The sequence below is a fragment of the Austrofundulus limnaeus genome, unplaced genomic scaffold (genome assembly GCF_001266775.1).
Source record: "Austrofundulus limnaeus strain Quisiro unplaced genomic scaffold, Austrofundulus_limnaeus-1.0 Scaffold1404, whole genome shotgun sequence".
In the NCBI taxonomy this organism is placed as follows: Eukaryota; Metazoa; Chordata; class Actinopteri; order Cyprinodontiformes; family Rivulidae; genus Austrofundulus; species Austrofundulus limnaeus.
Window position 1 is genome coordinate 17,174 of NW_013953806.1, and position 22,213 is coordinate 39,386.

The following is a 22,213-nucleotide window of genomic DNA, read 5'->3' on the forward strand; positions in this document are numbered from 1 at the left end:
CCACAAAGTATTGACTCAGGGGGGCTGAATAATTTTGCTTCCACTTCACAATTGTATACCACTTTGTGTTGGTCTTTCACATTAAATTCCAGTGAAATATATTTATGTTTGTGGTTGTAATGTGACAAAATATGGAAAAGTTCAAGGGGTATGAATACTTTTGCAAACCACTGTATGTTAGGACACTTTTACAAAATCTTTTGCAACATAGAGCACAAAGTGGGACAGCTGCTAAAAAAGATATTCTGGGGAAAACTAGTACTTGAAGAGCAGAGATCAAAACTGTGACCAGAACTGGCCAATTATAAGCTTAAACGTCTTGACCCGTGACCGGATGATCAAATGTTTAATCTTTTCCCAGAGAGTGAATTCACCACTCCTAAGCAGATAATTTGCTCTTGTAAGAGCATGTTTTTAATGTAGATGGTTTTCTGAAAGAAATCAAAAATTTGATAGGAGGCCCCCGGGAAAGACCCAGGACTCGCTGGAGGGATTAGGTGTCCTCTCTGGCATGGGAATGCCTCAAGGTCCCCCAGGACGAGCTGGAAAGTGTCATTGGGGAGACTGATGCCAGGGATTCTCTCTTGAACTTGTTGCCTCTGTGACCGGACTATGGACAAGCAGCAGAAAATTGAGATTGAGATGGATAAATAAAAAAGTTCAAAATAAAGTAATTTCTATTACCACTATTCTATACACTGTCCAATGGGAGTCTTTTAATATCTGCTTAGTTAAATCCATATTTTTTGACTGGACAGTGTATATATTCAAGTTTAGTCAGTCCATTTATATTGATATTGATCAAGTACAGTACATGCCAAWCTTTTCTTTTTCTGAGAAGGTGAACAAGGCTCTACAAGGAAGCAAATCATGGCTCTGGATTGATCTAAATTTAAAGAGGAAGTAGTGGCTTGTCTGTATCTSCCTCTCACTGCCTTTTACTTCAACTCTCTGCAGTCAAGTCAAGGTCTAAAGTCCACAATAACAGGCAGTTAAAAGGACAAGCATCCACATGTGTTTCGTAAACAGTACGTGCTGCTTTTCACCTGTAATCATTAAAACTCTGGAGTTTAACCCCAAAATTCCCACGCATAATACTAACCCCTGTAATCTTCTCTTAATCATCTTCCCTTTGAAGATGTTTCTACAGTATCATCACACACAAACTCCAGCAGAGATGCCCAACTAATTCAAAAGACTTCTAAATTTAGGCAAGTTTCTGAAATAATAACAGCCAACATGTGTGTCAGCTCAGTGTGCAATATGGACAGTGGTTATGAACACCTGTGATCACTTTTCTAGGCAATAGTTCAGGCCAACCAGATCTAATTTAAAAAGAATGCGTTCAGTTTTAAACTAAAATAATAAACATTTTGACTGCAACAGACACTTTGGAGGTTTAAGAGTTTCATCAATTTCCATTCTCACTGACTGGCAGGAGTCATTTTCCAAAAGGGGTATTGATTTTTGACACAAATAGGGCCTGCATGGAAAGACTCTCAAATAAGAAAAGTTAGTTCAATGGCCAAACACAAAAACACATTTTCACATTATGAATTTCCTTGTTCAGATGTATGTTCACTGTTCCATTCACTGCTTTGTAAACCAGTCAGGATTTAAAACCACTAACTTGGTGTTTATTGTCAAAGTATGAGGAAATAGAGAGAAAACAAAAAGGCTTCTTTCTTAAGTGCATCTGTGCATAAATAAAGAGAAAACTGCCTATCTATTCCAGCACGGCCATTTCTGTGTCACTTCTGCATTTCCTCAAAATGTGAGGACAAATGTGTAGACACTCTCACAAACCTAGACTACCACACAGCTCCTGGTGAGAACACATGCTGGTGTGATTAGATGATGACCAATCTGATTACATTTCAAATGGATTGTTCTTTTCTCCTCATTTTATGTCACATTTAGGAGGGACTGATCATACACCTCAGTGGCATACTAATCAGAAAATGTATCAAGTAATTTTTAATATGAATTTTTACACAGACTGCTCTTCAATTTATACTGCTGAGAAATGCTGAACAAAAGAAACAAATAAAAGTTCAGCTTCACTTATCCTGTAAAATAAATTCTCCCTTATTTTCAAGCAAGCATATTTTTTATTCTAATAAATTATCTGTATTATGGGAACCATTTTTATCAGACTTGCCCTAGAATAAGAGATATTCCGTTTTAATAAATTATGATATTCCCCTATTTTTAAAGAGATATTGATAAAATCTTTTTGTGAAAAGGCTTGTAGTGTCACATAATAAAAAAAATAAAAAATAAAAACCGGAAGAAGCATCAATACTCAATTAAAATCACTGGGTTGTCTTAGGCCACAACTGGAATTGGTACTAACTGGAATGTACAAACTATGAAGACAAGCAAGCTGGAAAGCAAAAAAGATGCAAGTGAGGCTTAGTGTGATTTACCATAAAAACTTGGACCTTTAGGGGTCAACCAAACAGGAACAGATAAAAGGTTTTGGATTTTTACAGAGTCCACGTGAAAATTGTGTTTTAGAAACCCTAAAACAAAACATTTTTTTAAATAAAGTATGTCTCATCCCTGATGGTCATCCTACACTTCCTTAAAGAGTTGTGGCAGGATCACGTCAGCATGTCTGCTGTACAAATAGTTTATAGTAGAAAACAAAGGCAGTTAAACAGCTGCCAATTTAGCTGCCAAGCTAAAAGAAAAAAGAAAAAAAATCCCTACTATTCATGTTGTTGTACTACAGATAATTCGTCCACAAAACTGTTGTGTACTACTAAACTATGGGAACAAATGAATTGAAATTAAGGGTGTATTCACACCTGACACATTTGTTCCACTTTAAGTGGACCATAGTTTRTTTTGCCCTTTGGTCTGAACCTTTTATGCAGATGTGAATACATTCATGCAAACGTTGGTGCAGATCAATCAGTTGATCTGAGACCCATTTTTGAGGTGGTCTCGGTCCGCTTCCAAACGAACTCTGGTGCAGTTCGCTTCTGGTGTGAATACAGACTGGCTTCAAACTGAACCAAGTACAGAAAACGTGCCTTTTTGGACTTCACCACTAACCTGGAAACGGGACGTAGTTGCTGGTAGCAGTGGGCGTTTTGGTGCCGATTTAGTACGAACTGTAGCTGTCACGTTAGTGGTGGGTGGACTAACATCAGCCTTCCAGTGTTGCTAATGCTAACATTACGCTACAAACAATGATGTGAATACACCCTAACCTGAACATGTATGTACTGAGTTAGGCCTGTCACGATAGGAAAGAAGTCAGTTACACAGGAAGTTTTATCTGTCTCTCTTTTCTTCTCCTTAGCATAGGGAGGAGTGAACTCTTGGTATTTACCAGGTGCATGGTCTTGTGACCTCTGTAGAGAGCCCCACGAACAGGCGTTTAGCTAGAGGAGCATCGTTGGTTTTCGGGTGCTTTCTTTCAGCCGGCACACTCAAGACACCGTGCTGCACCTTGGGTTCACTGAGAGTTATTTTAAACATGTTTTTACACTACGTAAATTTTGTAAACTTCCATGGGAGGCATTAGGAAGAGACAAAGAATTAACTGTGCCGGCTTGGATAGAGGAGGTGGGAAGCAATTTTACTGCTTTGTTAGCTGCTGTTGTATTGTTTTCCCAATTTCAAGTTCAGGTCCGTACGTAACTTTTTTAGGTACACACATTTCATAAACATTCATAAGCTTCTTAAGCGTGTGTGTTATGTTAGTTTAAAGGGGCAGTATCATGTAAAAATCAACTTTTTTGAGCTTTATTTCATGTTATAACTATTCCCTCATCAAAACATGCACACTGGTCTTTATTCGAACCTTCTCATCCCTCAGATGAAGGGCACAAGGTTACAAACACTCAGTGTTCTGAGCTTCTCGAGATCCATAAAGGGGTCCCCAAGAACTCTTTTCCTTTGACTACTCAGAACCAGGCAGTGGCCTAAGTAGTGCAAAGAGTGTTATAATTCAATGCCACAGGCATCACACAGACCATTGTCATGGAGTCCCATCACTATTTTGTGGCAGTTGAGCACATTGTGCCCAGTTAGGACTCCAACCAATGTACTCCCTTGTCAGCACAATGAGAGCTTTCCCAAACCTTAGATTTGGGCCACTAATCAGTTCCCGTGCCTGTCTACAGTCCGTCAGCTCCCTCCAGCGGATTGAGTGTTGACATCTAATCCAGGCCTGTAGGGCAGTCCTACAGACTGTTGTTGAGATACCTACCTACCTGGTTGGCCCTAGAACAGCTTTTTAGGTGCAGCTCCTCCACTGGGCAGTGTCTCCAAGCTGAGCTTCCATATCACCTCGACTCAGTAGCAACAGTTAGCAATCAAATACCTRGTGAAACCGTGTGACTGCTGAGCTCGTAATACTATTTCTCAGTCCTTTTCAAATTAAAAAATGCCTTTGAGGAAATGTATTTTTGGATGCCAAGGATGACATGGTTCTTAAGAAATGGTTTGATTTAATTTATGATGTAACCCTATGACAAAAAAAGATATATTTGTGCAAACCACTTTAAGAATGATAGCTTTCTGAACAAAAGGGGATGTGTGTGTATAAGAGGATGACAGGGAGATGTAATACAAACATCATTTTCAGAATAACTGAAGGTGACAATAGTTACTTTATTTTAGTAAAGAATTTAGCCACACACCTGAGAAACACATAATATAAGCCCTTTAAAATGGTATCCAAACAATTGTATTGTTTATCACAATAATTTCTGAGAATTTATCATTCAGTAAAATTTTATCCTGACAGACCTACTAAATGATAATCACATACAATGTGTGATACATGTACAATAATTGCTTTTTTTAAACACTTATGATGTGATTGCATAGGTCAAATGTCATCACTCCTTCACAACATTGAGAAGCAGAGCTGGCTTACTTTGTCTCTTTTATTACTTTATTTGTGGCACAAAAGCACATCAGTTCAACCCCACTCCCTCCGTTCATTCAAAAATCGCATCAAGGTGGCAAGAAAGCGTCGAACTTCTGCCTTGAAGTGTTCTGAGACAGAGCCTACAGCTTTCTTTTCTAAAAATGTTTTGCTGTGTTTTCATATATTTTGAAAGTCTGTGAATAATAGTTATAACATGACTGTCTTAAGCAATGACTTTGAAAAGCTGTAGTTGTCTATCAATTTCCAATTTACAGTCATATCTACTTTTCTTACATAGACCTGAAAACATGGCCAAACGTGCACCTTGAAGAGGTTCAGTGTGATTATAGCCTGACTCACCAGTCACTGAAGCATTTTAGGGAGTAGGGAGTTTTGCTCAAGGCCACATTATCAGTAAAGAGTTACTGCTTTGTTTTCCCACGCAGATTTGAAACCTGCCTCACTGACATACGTCATCTTTCAAACCTTTAAGTTTCCAAGTGCCACATTAGCAACATCCTGTCTTGCTCAGACAGCAGACACACAAGCACACTGTGCTAATGTGTGCAGGCAATCATGTCCCAATGGTGTATGGCTTAGGAGAGAATACACCACATTACTGGAACATCCAGTTACAAGAATGTCAACGCTCACACAAAGCAAACATTTCCAAGCACCTCTGAAATGTAGACGGATTATTTGACAACATATGATGTGAGTGCATAGATGTTAGATTGAAAAGTGGCGTGCAGCCTCCCAAGGAATGTCATTTGTACCACAACACTGAATACACCCAACAGTCTGAGGCTGATCAGCCTCTTATCAGTCTCTCCCCCCCAAACCAAAGCTTTCTTTTTACATCTTCAGCAATTCTGGTGGGTTTTCTACTTATCCTGCTGTTTCAATTAGAATCAGAGTATAACTAGTTCATTTTGTTCCCATCATCACTTGTAAAACGTGGGAGTGGGACAGAAAAGAGAAGTGGGGAAAGGGGAGAGAGATGCAGCTTTGAAATGCTAAATAAGCCTCTCATTGTTCTTAGCCAGCTGCTACTACCCCCCCCCCCCCCCCCAAAAAAAAAAAAAAACCTGAAAGTGATAATGTGAATGTATGTACACATGTGTCCTTTTCCATCTGCTATATAGGAGGAGGTAATAACATTCTCTCCACGTTCACACACACAGCTGCTTACGATCATGAGCTAAAGTACCCACACACGAGCAAAAGGAATGCAACCATAACGTATGTGGATGCTAGAGGTGGTCACAGTAAAAGCCAAAGTCAAGAAAGTATGGCAAAAAAAAAGTTGTGCTAGAAGTATCCAAGCACCTTATAAAGTAAATTAGCTCTGGTATTTATCCACAGATGCCATTCATTTGTGCTCTTACCAGTAGAAGATTTTCCACTGGAGATGCATTCTCACAACAGGGAAAAAAAAAAGAGTGCCATGTATAGGGCAGTGTTGCGTCAACAACACATTTTATATTGTGTTTAATGATGTCTGTGTGAAAACCAGCGTCTAGCATTTGGGCAAAGTTACACTTTTTACAAGAAAATCCTCAACCATCTGCAGGAAAAGTGTTAAAATAAGCAGCAACTTTCATCAGAATGGGCATCTCCTGGCCTGATGTCATCTGAAAGATTCAGCTGATCCTGACACACGTTTCACTCACTTTTCCAGAGTTTGCAAGCTCGCCAATCAATTAAGTGAAGTTAAAATGCACACAGTCCTGTTCAAAGACTGTATATTCCTAGAAGTTGAAGCCTCTATGTTGGTGAACAGAATATTACCTCTGGTAAAAATAAATAAATAAAATAGAAAATTTTATTTAAAACATGCAATACACCCCACTGTATATTCATACCTTAATATTTCTTACTTATTAAGTAGTAATTACCTATATCATGTTTAAAAGGTCATGTAACATCATCGTGTGTAGGGGAGTAGGCAGGATTTAAAGCTCCACATCTCTCATTCAGACTTGAGGTCCAAAAATACAACATGGCAGCTCCTATAAACCAGGCCCCTGCTTCCCAATTAGGAAACATTGCCTTATGGTGCGTTCACACCGAGCGCGATTTCAGCATCAGGAGCCTCAGGTTTACATGCAAAGTCTATGGTGGACGCGCTTCAAGCAACGTCGGGAAGTGCTGCGGCGCCTCAAGCGCGATTAGAGCAGCGCGATTTGAACGATTTGAACGATCTGAGCGTTCGACGCACTGAGGCGCAAATCGCTGAAGTTAGAAAATCTGAACTTTTGCAGCTCGACGAGCCACGTCAACCAATCAGAGAGACTCCACTGTGTGACGTAGTGACAGATTTCCCAACGGGACAGTTTACTGAATGATGTCCACTAACCTGAAACAGAYGGAGMGGAGCTCTTTAGCTGAAATCGAGWGCCTGCAGTCGGTGTCCTGACAGGAGATATCCGCACCAATGCGTGGCAGCGACTCATCAGACTGGAAAAATAGTCCTGAAAGCGAGCTGTGAGCCTCTACTCTGAATTATCTGGTGAATTAATTATGAATTAATTATCTGATGAACGTGACATGCTCTTGCTCTCTGTAAATAAAGCAAAGCCACTTCCTCGTCCGACATTAAACAGAGCCCGACAGAGGATTCAATGGCATTGCAGCGCTTCAAGAGCTGACCTGTGTCTGACCTCAAAGTGCACGAGCGACCAACTTCAGCGTTRGCTGCGATTTTGAAGCTGAAATCGCGTTCAGTGTGAACGCAGCATTAACATACAGATTTTGGTCCTGTCTAGATCCTTTCAAAAGGTACAGTGCTTATGTAAAGCTATAAAGCTCTTTCTTTCTTTTGTATGATTTTGTTTCTAGAAACCGTGCCTGAAACAGTTAATCAAAAACCGTAACTTCATTTGATTTTAAAAGTCTTTGATTCAATACTTTAAATCACGTGACAGACTGGTGCTAAGTGTGCACCATGTTTCATAGGGACAGTTAGTCGTCACACAACACACTGCTACAATGTGCTTCACAGAACAAAAGACAAATAAGGCCAAATGTTTGTGACTAAAAAAAACAAAAATGAAAAAAATGAAAACACTTCACAATAATTAGTTCACCACAATAGCTTTGCATTAACAATTCTGAACAAACAAAAAACTAATGCATTTTTGACTAAAACAGCAACCGCACAAAGACAATCATTATATTGACAACATGCACACACAGTCCTGAATTATTGTGCACAAACTGGTGTACAAAATTAGAAAAATGTCAGGAGCTACCACACACTGCAGATTTAACAACCTAGTGGCTTTACACACACAGATGCTACTTACTTTGAGAAGACATCGAGTCTTATTTTGCAAATGCTGACATGTTATTAGAAGAAACTCACAAGCTGTACTTCTACACTTCTACCATAGAGGACTTGCATATCTCAACTATAATGAGGAGCTTGCATGTATTCAAACTGATTCTGTGTCAAAAATATATTTCCAGAAGAAGAAAAACAAAGTTTTAGATTGAGTACAAGGGCTGTACTGTATATCACAAATTTATCATCATTGCGATATTAACAGCCGGTGCAATGGGCATATCATAAAAAACACTGGTTTTCAGTATTTAGAGCATCCAAAACCATTTAATGGGGGGCCAATAAATGTGTCCTTTTGCCCCGATTTGAAACACTGGTCCAATGGATTCTTCTTGGCCCACCGTTTTTACTAAAAATCTGGCGGTATAAAAATTTAAAGTTTCAAGTCCTTGTGTTAATGCCTTTATTATTTGTATGTTTTTAAATATTTTTGTCAAAAATAAAACGAGCTGGTATAGCGTAATAAACATGCACCTACAGCGGGTCCCTTTGTTTTTCAAATATTGCCTTTAAGTTAATTTTGTTGTTTGGTGATATTAATATAGCCAATTGATATTCTAAATTTGATCTAATTTTGCTTCTATTTAGCATTGTCCGGGTTGATAGGCAACATGATGTACACCGGGGTAAGGATGGGGGGCAAGACTGTCCAAATTCACAGCCACTTTTTTCTGGCCTTCGTGTGGTCTACCAAGGACCCGGCCCACCTAAACAGGGTAGGCCGGGTCCTTCGAAGGGCCCAGCCTCTGAATTTGGACACAGCCAATGTTGCAGGTCAAACTTTCAAATTTCATGTTTTCCTTTTTGTTCAACATGTATGTTGGACACTAGAAAATAATTTCAATAAATAAACAGCACCACCTCATTAGTAAAATATAGTTTTCGTAGCTCGTTGCATTATTAGGTTTTGTTCAGAAAACCTGTGGAGCACTAACCTGGAACATTACCTGCTTGCAATATTAAAACATTTAACATTTGGTTAATTAGGCAATGGTAAATATATTTTTATCAGTTCATACACAATGACTTACCAAATTAGTATCTTAAAATAATGCAGGTTGATAAAATTTAAGAATTGTGTGCTTAACCAAAACCCTGTAGTTCTGACTAACTTCAGAGCTTATGCCTGTCAGATTATTACTTAAAAGAAAATCCACTATATATACGATGCATGGCAAGTCCTGAGTTTGATTCAATGGTGCATCTTCTTCTTGGTGTGTGTCATTGTCCATTAAGTAATTTCCGGAGCCAAGGCCCTGGAGAAAGCCTCAGCCTTAACATGCATCTTGATCACGTCAAAGCCCTAAAGCACCTKCAGCATTCTTTAGCCGACTCATTTTTTCCCACTCACACAAACCAAAATGAGTGAAAGGTGAAACAAGGGTGCAGCTGCTGTGGATGTTTCCAGTATCGAGTCAATACTCACTTGACGATGAGAGTATTTCAGTAATACAGTTCAAAAATTATTTCGGTCTAACATTGTATTGAAATAAAATGTGTCATCTAAATTGGATGCATCTATTTCATGTCGGACACTATTAGTCAATAAAAAGATAAACTGATCGTAGTTGCTGCAACCTGTGACTAGGGTTGGGCAAAATCGTATTGTGTGCAATTAACTGTCAAAAAAAACTTTATTCAAATTTTTTTATATATATTATTTTTATTTTATTTTATTTTTTGGTACTTGACGATTAATGCCACCAGGCAGACTGACTGGAGATTTCCCCAGTCAGTCTGCAATTTAATACACAATTAAACGCAATTTAAATATTGACGTATAGCCTGAAGTTTGTACTTTTGACACAATTCGGAACATATTTTTACGGAGAGCAAATCTTTCCCACTAGAGTGATTTAAAYTGGTCATGTGACTAGAATATGAGGAAGTCCATGAACTCCAGGGGATTAATTGTCATTCATTAATCGTTATCAGCTAMATACTACAATTAATCGTGAATAACTTATGTGCCAATATCACACAACCCTACCTGTGGYACGTCTAACTATTTACCAAATGCTACAGCAGGATCATCAAATGGTGAATCGTGGCCCAGATCTTACTTGGACTCAGATTGGTTGACTTTATGTACGATAAAAGATAAAGTGAAGAGGAGCTGAGGAAGTAAAATGCAGGTGTATTAAGTAATATTAAATTAAACAATAGTATTGCACATTACCAATTTTGTGCAAAACTATTTGCCAGGCACACAGTAAACTGGCCCAGTTTTCTCACTGCTTACTGAAGTCTGCAGAGACAACTCGACCCACGATCACAAAAAGGTAAAGATTAAAGGGAAACTAGTTATTTATCCAAAACGAATCAACTGATGTGTCAGTTCTTCCTGACACATCAGTTCTTCTTAGGGCTGGACGATATGGCCCAAAAAAGAAATCTCCAATTTTTTTCACTCCAAATTCGATTTTCAATTTTAATCGATTTYGCTTCYCAYKTAAMRGAGTGCCTCTGTTTCAGGTGTTGAAACAGGTTTTTTTTGTACTCCTGCTTTTTGTATCAAGAGCCTTCAAACAGATTTTACAGTGAGGTGTTCGTTGCTCCAAGTCCGAGGTTGCAAAACCTAACCAGTTCCAGAAAACTGAAGAAACAATGACTTTTTTAGGGAAGTAGATCCTCTTTGCTAGCTGCCATCTTGTCATGTCGTGTACCAAACATCTTAAGGGACAGGTGGGGTGACCTCTGAACTACAGAAGCCCCAAAGAGTGCACTAGTGGGAAAAAAAAATCTCGATTTTCTCCAAATTAAATCTTTACAAATGGCAAACTTGAATTAATGGATTAAATCGATTTATCGCCCAGCCCTAGTTCTTCTATAACCTGTTTGTCTAATCATTTCAGAGAAGATGGTTATTAATAAAGTCTACATGGTAAAGCGTTAATACAAAATTCATACCAGGCACAATCAGATCCAGCAGAGTCCCAATAATAGTCACCTGAATAACCTGTTTTTAATCATTTACCCCCTCACACACACACATACATATCCATTCTCACCTTTATAGTGAACATAAAAATTAATGACATAAAATAGCGTTTCGCATTTTATACCATTTAGTAAAATAAAGATGGCATGCAAAGGAAAGAGCTTTGAAAATATGTCAAAACAGTGTTGGTCTTTAAAAATGTTATTTTATTCTTTTTTTTAATCTCATTGTGCATGTGAATAATAAAACACCTCTCCAATCCTGCATTCGTTTTGGGTTAAAAAATAACTTATTTCACAATTGCCTAACCTAAATTTAAAAAAAGACCAATATATAGCGTGTAATATAGTACACCAGTTTTAAATTGGAAACAGGACGCAGAGCAGACAGTGGAGACTGAAGCAGGGACCCCAAATTAGATCAGAGCGATGATGGAGAAACACTGCTCAGCTTACAGGCCGAGCATTGGTTGTGTGGCTCTATCTACGAGTCCACCATGCCTTCACAAAACAGGATACCCTGGGTCAGGTCGTCCGACATGACTAATAATCCCGACATCCAGGACCGAGACAGCGACGGGGCGCACCTTCCGCTTTTGACGCTTGCGTAACAGCCCGGCGCTGTAGCTTTAACTCTTGCTAAGCATGTGATTGGGTGGCAATGCCGCTTTGAGATCCAATCTAAAGTCAGTTACACAATAATTAGACCACATTCTGCAGTAATAGAAGAAGGCATGGGGTTTTGATCAGGTCAGGTGCCAACATACCCCCCACCACCACCACCTCCTCCCTTTTCTTCCCCACCCCTCTCCCCGTGGCCAGGCACGGCCCTGCCCTGCTCCGGCGCGGCCTGCCTCCCTCCCTCCCTGTCTGACCACACCGGCCCGGGGAACTGGAGCGCCACGATCCAATGACTCTGTGACACAGCCCCTGGCACCACAGCTAGCTTGACACATTCTCCAGCTGGGTTAAAAGAGGCGCTAGCCCACATCGGGTCTGGTGCATGCAGCAGGGGGTGGGAAATAAGAGAACTAGAGGCGTACTCACGGCTGACTTTCATGCTGCCGAAAGCAGATGGCTGCGGCACTGGTTTGCAGCTCTCGGCGAAAGATGTGGTCCTGGGCCGACCCGACATGATGATCCAATCCCGTTGATTCACTGCGACTTGCTAAACGGCACRGCTGATCGATTCGCCAAAGCTTCTCATCCAAAAAGGATGTCAGTATGTTAATATCGCTGATTCTCGGGAACTTTAAGAGACTCCCTTATATTATTATCCCACTTTTTATGTCACCTACAAAAGTGCCCTTTCTTCTTTCTCACCGATGGGTCAATCAAAGCATCATTTCCTCCTGAAACTCCAGGTTTTCTTTCAACGGGCCTCAGAAGACACGTCTCCGACTAAAATAGTCATGAATCTGGCCTCTCCCCGTGGCCCCCTCTGTTCAAAGCCGAATGCGAATTGTGCCTGTGTGAACTCCACAAATATAAGAATTGAATAGTTCGGGTGTTAATCTCATGTAAATGTGCTGTTTTCTCGTCGATTCAGGACACATGCAGCTCCTCTTCATATCCCGATGTGGAGGCTCAATGATCCGACTGCCATGGCGGCTCCCTCGCTATACCCGAGCCTACAGACCGTCCGACGGAAAAACTGCCTGGCGCCACGGTCTCCTTTAACGAATTAGCCAAGTTTACGCTAACGCCAAATCCCGTCTCGCCGTCGTCAAATTTCGGCGTCTGTACCGAGGCCCTGGGGCGGCGAGCTTCTCAGAAAATAACGGTCTTAAGGTACAGAGCGCGACGATACCGACCGAGCGACCGTCTTTCTTTTTATTCCTTCCCCACAGGTTTCGGGCTAGCAGTCTTTGTCGCTGCGCATAATACGTACGCAGTTTTTGTATAGGGTTACAGAAGTCGCACCGCCGTCGAGGAATAAAGTTCACGCTKCTGACGTAACTCGTGATAGAGAATAGAAAAACCGTGAGCGCATTTACGCTACATCTGGGGTGGTGGATTGAACCAATCAGAGATCGTATCCTTCAGAAATGGGCGTTCACCGGTGCGCCTGTCGTCCAATGAGAGCGCACGTCTTGAGCACCACATGGCATAATTTGCTCAGCGCCGCCCTCACGACTTCAAAGGCTTTTTCCCCGTGCCATGACGGGGACAAGAGGCGGAGCTTCACGCAAGATTGATGTTTTTTCCGACCAATGGAGCTCCAGGATCCAGCTGTCAGTTGAATATGTCTGTGCCCCAGCTGTCACAGAGCGCCGGTGGTCATGCAGCACTGTTGCTATGTTAGTCACAAAAGCCTACCCCTTTACCTTTCATGGAGACGTTTTTTTTTCCCCAGGATATGTGCCTTCTGGTGCATCCTGTTAATTTGTGTCATATTGCTTAATAATTGTAATAAATGCTTTGCCATAAATCAGTATTGCTCATTTAACAGCTTTGCTTCACATCCTTCTCCACAATCTTACATAGTGTAAATTTGACCTATTTTTCAACACTTTGGGTCTAGATCTAGTAATTTAAGTCTAGGAATTGTGTTGTTTTTTATGTAACCACTCAAATTAAACATATGGTTACAATGCTACTATTTTGGGTTTTTGTTGCACAGTTGGTAATTTGTATTCTTACGTGCATATTATTTCACCTTCTGTTGTAGCTACTAGCACAAGCTAGTGCATCTGGTCTCATGCTGCTYCCAAGCCTGGGTAAATGGTGAGGGTAACATCAGGAAGGGAATCCAGTGTCAAACACTTTTGCCATAACAAATGTGTTAAGTTGGTAGAGCTGTTGCCTCTCAGCTAAGGTTGCAGGATTGAATCTAGCTCCTTCCTGGGTAGAGTTTGCATGTTCACCCTTTTCAGTCGTTGTGTCCTTGGGCAAGACACTTCACCCGCCTTGCCTACTGATGGTGGTCAGAGGGTCCGGTGGCACCTGTGTATGGCAGCCCCGCCTCTGTCAGTGTGCCCCAGGGCGGCTGTGGCTACAATGTAGTTTGCCATCATCAGTGTGTGAATGTGTGTGTGTGCATGGGTGAATGTAAGTGAAGGGACTTGATAAAGCGCTTTATAAGTCCAGTCCATTTACCATTCTCTCTATGCAGGCATGGATTTTCTCCGGGTACTCTTGTTTCCTCCAGCAGACCAAAAACATAAATGTTAGGCTAAGTGGTAACTCTAAATTGTCCCTTAGGTGTGAGTCCAAAGGTATGTTTTTGTTTGTGGTGATTTTAATATAGATTTGTTGAAATCTAATGATCATTCCAATATTGCAGAATTTCTGAATATTATGTTAAGTTTAAGTTTTTATCCAGTAATAATAAAACCTAGTAGAATAACAAAAGATTCTTCAACAATAATAATATCTTTATAAATGATATGGAGGGATAAACCAATAGTGGACTACTAGTGACTGACATAAGTGATCACCTACCTGTTTTTACTGTGTTAAAATTAATAAGAGATAAATCAAGACCCATAAAACAGTCTAGTAAATTGGTGAGAATAAAAATACCCGAGGCAATCACTGCTCTTAAGACAGATCTTTTGATTCATGACTGGCAGGGAGTTTATGTAAATGATACCAATGCTTCAATGCATTTTTTGGATGCATTTCTGAGTTTATATAATAAACACTGTCCGCTAAAACAGTATATGGTAAATTCTAAAAGAGGGAAACCTTGGTTAACAAAGGGACTGGAGAAAGCCTGTAAAAAGAAAAATATATTTTATAGGGAATTTATGAAACACAGCACAAAGGAGAAAGAAGAACAATTTAAAAATATAGAAAAATAGATTGACAAGTATTACAAGATAGCAAAAAAATATTATATTCAGTTGCTGCTGAAGTATAAACATAATATTAAGGCAACTTGGAATTTATTAAACGACATGACAGAATAAGAAAGCGTTTCCAACTTATTTAATGAACAAAGAAAATAAAATAATTGAAAATGTRCAGGAAATGGTTAATGAGATGAATGATTAATGTTATGGATTAACTTATGGTGTTCAGTGGAGTTAGGGTTAGACATAATATAAAATTAAATTTACGTGGACTTGAAATTGAAGGAGTGCCTGAAACAAAATTCTTGGGAATTATCATTAATGGAAGTCATTTATCAGGAAAAAATATCAAAATCGGTTGCAATTATTTTTAAAACCAAAGAATTGTTAAATAGAAGTTGTCTGCATACACTTTATTTTTCACTTGTGCCATATATGTCCTATTGTGTAGAGGTTTGGGGTAATGCTCATAAAACCAATATAGATTCAATAGTTAAACTTCAAAAAAACAGTAATGCTGTTTTTTTATTCGACAAACCCACTATTCTTAAAGTCTTCTGCTTTAAAATTCAGTGATATAGTGTATTTAAGAACACTTGAGTTACTATATCGAGTAAGAATAAATAGTCTTCCTGATGGTATTCAAASATTTTTTTGAGTTACAGGAAAATAATTATAATTTAAGGGGTTCTTTATTTTTGAAGTACTTAAAGTAAGAACAATATCAAATACAGATGTGTTTCAGTACTGGGTGTTAAATTGTGAAATGATTTACCGGTAAGTGACGAAATTAAGTTTAGTGACTCTCTTTTAAGTTTCAAAAAGAAGTTAAAAAGTAAATTAATTATGAGTTATGGTTTATAGTAGTCAGTTGGGATGATGGGTGGTGGTAACATATTAACATATTGCATATTTTTTTGTATTTACGGACAATAATAATAATATTGTTGATAAAAAATTGTATTAATGACTTGCAAATAACCAGGATGTAGTTGAAGTATATGTGTGTGTTATTTTTTTATTTCTATTTTTGTGTGTATTTTGTTTTTGGGAATCCATAATGAATTGTAAGGTGAGGCAAAACAAGCCAATGGCTTCTACCTCTACCTGCTTGGTCATATAGGGTTAAAGTTTTGTTTGTTTTTGTGTGAAGTGTTCTTTAATGGGACCAAATAAAACCATTCATTCATTCATTCATTCATTCATTCATTCATTCATTCATTCATTCATTCATTCATTCATTCATTCATTCATTCATTCATTCATTCAAAATAGTGAATGGTTATTTGTCTTTGTGTGGTCCTGTAATGGACTTGCAACATGTCCAGGATGTACCCTGCCCCTCGCGTATAGTGACTGCTGGATATGGGCACCAGTGACCCCCATGACCCTGAAGGAAGTTGTGGGTAAAAGACAATAGATAGATTGATAAAAACTTGCAAGTTTGTCCAAATGACGCCTATTTGACCACCTATGTTGTATGGTTTGGAGACAGTGGCTCTGACAAAAAAAGGAGGGGGGACAGACCTAGAAAAGGTTGAGATGAATAAAAAAAGGTTAAAAATCAAAACAACTGAACCTYTATTCTGAAGCTGAAGAGATTTTGCTTCTCATCGAGGAAGGTTTCTCAATTCAAAATGTCTGGAGTAGTGTGGGGTTCCAGGCTTTCATGCATYAGTGATAAAATTCACATGAAAATTWACCKGAAYWACTTGCTCTTCMAAATGGAGATTATTYAGGCTTTTTTGTTTACCTGACTCACAGGAGAAATGTTTTCACATGCATGAAGGGGTGAAACTGAATAGGAATCAAATATGTTGATGTATTGTAGYTGAAACCTGAAACTCCTCCTCTGCTCAGTTGTTTTTTTCATGTTTGACATGAATGGTTTCCTTCAACCACCACCAAAAACTTTCTGTTTTCTCTGTCAGCAGATGTGAAGAGGAGGTTGTTGTTGGGAGTGATATGGACTAGGAGATCATCAGAGGTACAGCRCAGGTTGAACGTCTGGGAGATAAAGTTAGAGAGAGCAGAGCGAGAYGGTTTAGGCATGTCCAGAGGAGAGAAAGTGGGTGTGTTGGTAGGATGTTAGAGATGCAGCTACCAGGATAAAATCAAAGAGGAGACATWTGGAGACAACATGGATAGTTGAAATGAGGACAGAGGATGCAGAGCGTTGACTTGCTGTTGAGATCTCTAAAGAGGGAACAGCTGAAAGAAGAAGTATCATCAGCTTGGACATTTACTGTAGGTCTGAGTAGTAACTTTTAGTTTGCATTTACCACATTTCAGGACCTGCAAGTGTTAGTTTTTTTTACATATGTCTTAATGCAGTTGATTATAAAAATAAACGCTACCTATTGTAATTCACTAAACGCGTCTCTCACCTAAATGTATTAATCGTCAAGCAGAGTGAAAGTCTCTTACCTTAACAAGAGGTCTACCCTTCCTCACAGTGATTAGTGTGAGGCAGGTTTTTTTGGCAAGATTTATTTATACTTTGTTGTGCTTCACATCAATAGATCTCTCTTGAAAAAGGGGTTTTTAATCTCAATGGGACTTCCTGGTTAAAAAAAACAACAAGAATTTCTCCGAGGCTGTCCTTCAATGCTTCACATGCAGAATGGAGCTCAGCGTTTGAAAAAAAAAACAGGCAGCAGAATAGAAGTAACCTTTTTTTCCCCTCAATAGCAACATCTCCCCCAATAAAAACATATTTTCCCTTAAGAATAAAAGAAAAATGTGAAGAAAGAGAGATTATACTGAATGAGAGTCAAAGTGATGGAGAGTCAGGAAAGAGGAAATTGAAAGGATAGCAAAGAGAATATTTGAATCAGTTGCAGAAGTAAGGCAAAATAATTACAATCTTTTCCTGAAATGAGTTATATCTCAGTATATAGTAGCTGGTATGAATTATAATTTTTGAAATGAAAAAAATATATATTTTTGTGCAATTTAAGCTCAAATTGGCTATTATTTTATGTTAAGATGTCAAAAAATGAGTACTCCCCTACAGCCAGTAGAGGGCGATATGTATATAAAACTAACAACTGCACAACTAGCTTGGTTTATTTAGTCAGTCAAACGTTTCTTTAAGCTTATGATTCTTCAAATATAATTTAACACAGAGTATAGCTTATTTAATTAAAAACAGTTTTATTTAAAAAAACAAATTCATAAAAACCTAGGTATGCCACATAGTTCAGCCATATTGTGTTCGTCAGAGTATCTTAATAAGAGTCAAGGTTCATGTAGTTTTAAACAAATAAAAGTGACAGCAGAAATGCCATGCTCAGGGCTACTAAATGCTAACATCACAAGAAATCTAGTTGTTTTTTATGGTGTTTGTGTTCAAATCAGGATCTCAAACTGGGCAAAAAATCTCACTTGAATAGAGGAGACTTAATTGCATGTATCAACTTTATACACATGAGCTGAATATGCATTTAAGGATATAAAGTTATACTTATAGTCAGGGTCRGAGTTAAACATTTTTGCAAGGGTGGCACCGGGATGGTCAAGGTGTTCTCAGTCTCTGATGGAGGACGGCTGGAAACTGACGTGTATCATAAACCCACCCACACAGACCAGTATTTGCGGTTTGACTCCCTTCACCCACTGGAACACCAGTTAGGAGTTATCAGGACTCACAGAGCAGACAGTGTTCCCACAAACACAGGAGCCAGGGAGAAGGAGAAGTCACACACAAGACAGGCCCTGGAGCAGTGCCGTTATCCTAACTGCGCTTTTCTGAAAGCAGACAAGAAACCCAAACAGGACTCTAGCCAACAACCAGGTGAGGTGAAAATGAAGACCCCAAACCCAGACCCAGACCAGTGGTCATTACGTATGTTGCGGGAGTTTCAGATGGCTTTCTAACCCCAAAACACATTATGGCAAAGATTGGTTCACACCAAAAATCCAGTCCCCCAGCACAAACAAAGTAATGTTGTGTTTTCTGTTAAGTGCTAAGAGGACTGTGATCAGTCATACATTGGGGAAACAAAACAGCCACAGTTCAAAAGAATGGACCAACACAGTAGAGCTTAGTGTTGGGCATAATCATATCGTGTGCAATTAATCGTCAGAAAAACATTAATCGGTTATTTTTTGGCACTTGACGATTAATACAATTAATGCCAGCTGGCAGACTGACTGAAGATTTCTCCAGACAGTCCGCACGGTGCTCCTCTCCGCTTCAAATATGATAAACATTTTTAAAAAGTTGTGTAATTTATTTAACTATCAACACAGTTTAGAATTTGATTTATAGCCTGAAGTCTGTAATTTTAACACAATTTGGAACATATTATGAAGAGCAAATTTTCCCACTAAATTGGTCATGTGACTAGGACGTGTACAGGGACTCCAGGGGATTAATTGTCAAATAAATCGCTATCGACTAAATACCACAATTAATCGTGATTATTTTTTTTGCCAACATTGCCCAACCCAAGCAGAGCTACATCATCAGGCCAGGACTCTGCAGTTTACACTTATCTACAGGCCAGGATTCTGCAGTTTTCACTCATTTACMGGCCAGCGGTCACTCTTTCAGAGATGAAGATGTTCTCATCCTTGATAGAGAGGAACGTTGGTTTGAGAGAGGAGTAAAGGAAGCCATTTTTGTAAAGAAAAAACATCCATCGTTAAACAGAGGTGGAGGTCTCTTGTCCCCCTCTTACAATGCTGTTACTGCAAGTTTAACTCAGCACCCTGTGGACAATAGGTGATAATCAGGGCCCCAATAGTCAGGTGGTTGGTGCACACGATSCTCTATGAATAATAGGTGATGATCAGGGCACTACTGATCCATTGTYAGGCTGATGGTCCTCCTTTGCATGTGAACACACAGCATTGATGTTCGTTTGTCCACCAGTGCTTAAAAGGTTTACCTCAAACCCCTCAGACTGAAGAAGTCTCTTGGAGGAGAGACGAAATGCTTCAGAACTCCCAAATCCCTGTCATTTGACCAACATTACCTATAGTTCCCATGGAACTGTCAAATGACAGTTTGAATTAGCATTTTTGCGTCCATTGGTATGTATATGAGGCCATTTACAGCACATTACAGAATCAAAGTGGCCATCTTGGTTGAATGAATAGTGTGGGGGATGTTTGCTAGTCAAGCACAAACAAAGAACTCAGTTTCAGTTGCAACTCAGTACAATTTGATACAAWAAAGGACATGTTTGACTTTATACCAATGTGCCTTTACATTTTGAAAATCTGAAATTCAGATGGACAGGCAGGCAGTAGGCCAAATGGTTTGTGGATAACTTATATWATAAACTGCACCAAAGTAAATAGCCTATCTGCAATGCTGAGTGAAATAAAATTGAATAAAGTTGTTTCACTGCAATTTTTTCTTGGAAACAAACAAAATGGTGGTGTAGCAAATCAGTATTGCCACATCATCAAAGTGGCCATCTTGGTTGAATGAATAGTGTGGAGGATGTTTGCTAGTCAAGCACAAACAAACAATTCACTTTCAGTTGCAACTCAGTACAATTTGATACAATAAAGGACATGTTTGACTTTATACCAATGTGCCTTTACATTTTGAAAATCTGAAATTCAGATGGACAGGCAGGCAGTAGGCCAAATGGTTTGTGGATATAAACTGCACCAAAGTAAATAGCCTATCTGCAATGCTGAGTGAAATAAAATTGAATAAAGTTGTTTCACTGCAATTTTTCCTTGGAAACAAACAAAATGGTGGTGTAGCAAATCAGTATTGCCACATCATCAAAGTGGCCATCTTGGTTGAATGAATAGTGTGGGGGATGTTTGCTAGTCGAGCACAAACAAAGAACTCAGTTTCAGTTGNGTACCACTCTAAATACCTGTGTACCACTCTAAATACCTGTGTGTACCACTCTAAATACCTGTGTACCACTCTAAATACCTGTGTACCACTCTAAATACCTGTGTGTACCACTCTAAATACCTGTGTACCACTCTAAATACCTGTGTACCACTCTAAATACCTCTGTACCACTCTAAATACCTGTGTACCACTCTAAATACCTGTGTGCAACACTCTAAATACCTGTGTGCAGCACTCTAAATACCTGTGTGTACCACTCTAAATACCTGTGTAACACTCTAACTACCTGTGTGCAGCACTCTGTCGATCTTGATGCTCTGGTTGTCCAGCTCCTTGGCGAAGGCGTGCACAGCCTGCAGCAGGTCCTCACAGGTCTCCGGGTCGATGTARGTCCTTCTTGTTGGGATTTTAACTGGAGTCAAACACAAAAAGAGAAATCCTCCATGAAAYAACTCATTGCTGCCTGTAGGGCACAACCCAATACTGACTACACAAACACAAACACACACCCGTCTGAACAAAGAAACACAAGATAAAAGTCTGAGGCAGCACAAACAGACTCTGGTCCCATTAGAGTCCAAATAAATCCAAGTAGAGGAGCTTGTTAACATAAAGAAGTGTTATTCTCTGCTCYCTGAAGCTTCCAGCTTTAACAAACACTTCCTGTCTGTGTGATTTACTGAACATTACAGCTCTTTGATCTGSAGTTTGTTTCAGGAGGACTGGACCAGCAGAACTCACCCTGCAAACAGCTCCTTTTTCTTCTTTTTCAAATATTTTCATCTTTATTTTGTTTGTTTTTTTCTACCTTCTAAACTCTGTGCCGACAAACCCAAAAGCTTTATGCTTCCATTAGTTCACAGAACCTTGCAGGAAATGTTCTGTATCACACACACACACACACACACACACACACACACACACACACACACACAGAGTAAAACTGGGACAAACAATAATGGGATTTAAAATGCTCAGGCAGAGGAACCTTAAAGCTGCAGCTGTTTTCTTTTCAAGTTCTGTAAAAAACACAGAAACTAAAAATCCAAACAACAGTTTAAAGAAACTAAATAGTGAAGAGTCAAAGTCCAGTCATTACTGAAACAACAACACCTGTTGACCTCAGTGACACTTGATGGACCACATGAATCACTCCAGTCATGTATTTAACCCCTCGCTGTCTGAAAAGCAGGAAGGATTGAAGAACGTTCTCAAACGTTCTGACCTACAGCCACTCTGTCACTGACAGCTTTGTCCAATCAAATGTGTCCGAGACAAAGACCGTGCACATCAGCTGATGCTCCGACTCTGTATTCACCAGAACCTCTCCAGATAGCAGACCAGATCACATTAACACACACACACACACAAACACACACACACACACACACACACACACACACACACAC

The 22,213-nt window shown here is 39.4% G+C and overlaps 2 protein-coding genes across 2 annotated transcripts in view; both read right to left on the bottom strand.

Moving 5' to 3' along the window:
• LOC106535279 (glycogen synthase kinase-3 beta) overlaps positions 1–13,304 on the bottom strand; it is a gene marked incomplete at its 3' end in the record, with an annotated part of 29,754 nt that extends 16,450 nt beyond the window's left edge. The window contains 1 exon segment of the mRNA XM_014032254.1: positions 12,225–13,304. Within this exon segment, the coding sequence (XP_013887708.1) occupies positions 12,225–12,312 (88 nt within the window).
• A 7,842-nt stretch (positions 13,305–21,146) lies between these two features.
• LOC106535281 (ephrin type-A receptor 7) overlaps positions 21,147–22,213 on the bottom strand; it is a gene marked incomplete at its 5' end in the record, with an annotated part of 15,403 nt that continues 14,336 nt past the window's right edge. The window contains 1 exon segment of the mRNA XM_014032255.1: positions 21,147–21,216. Coding sequence (XP_013887709.1) covers positions 21,213–21,216 — 4 coding nt within the window.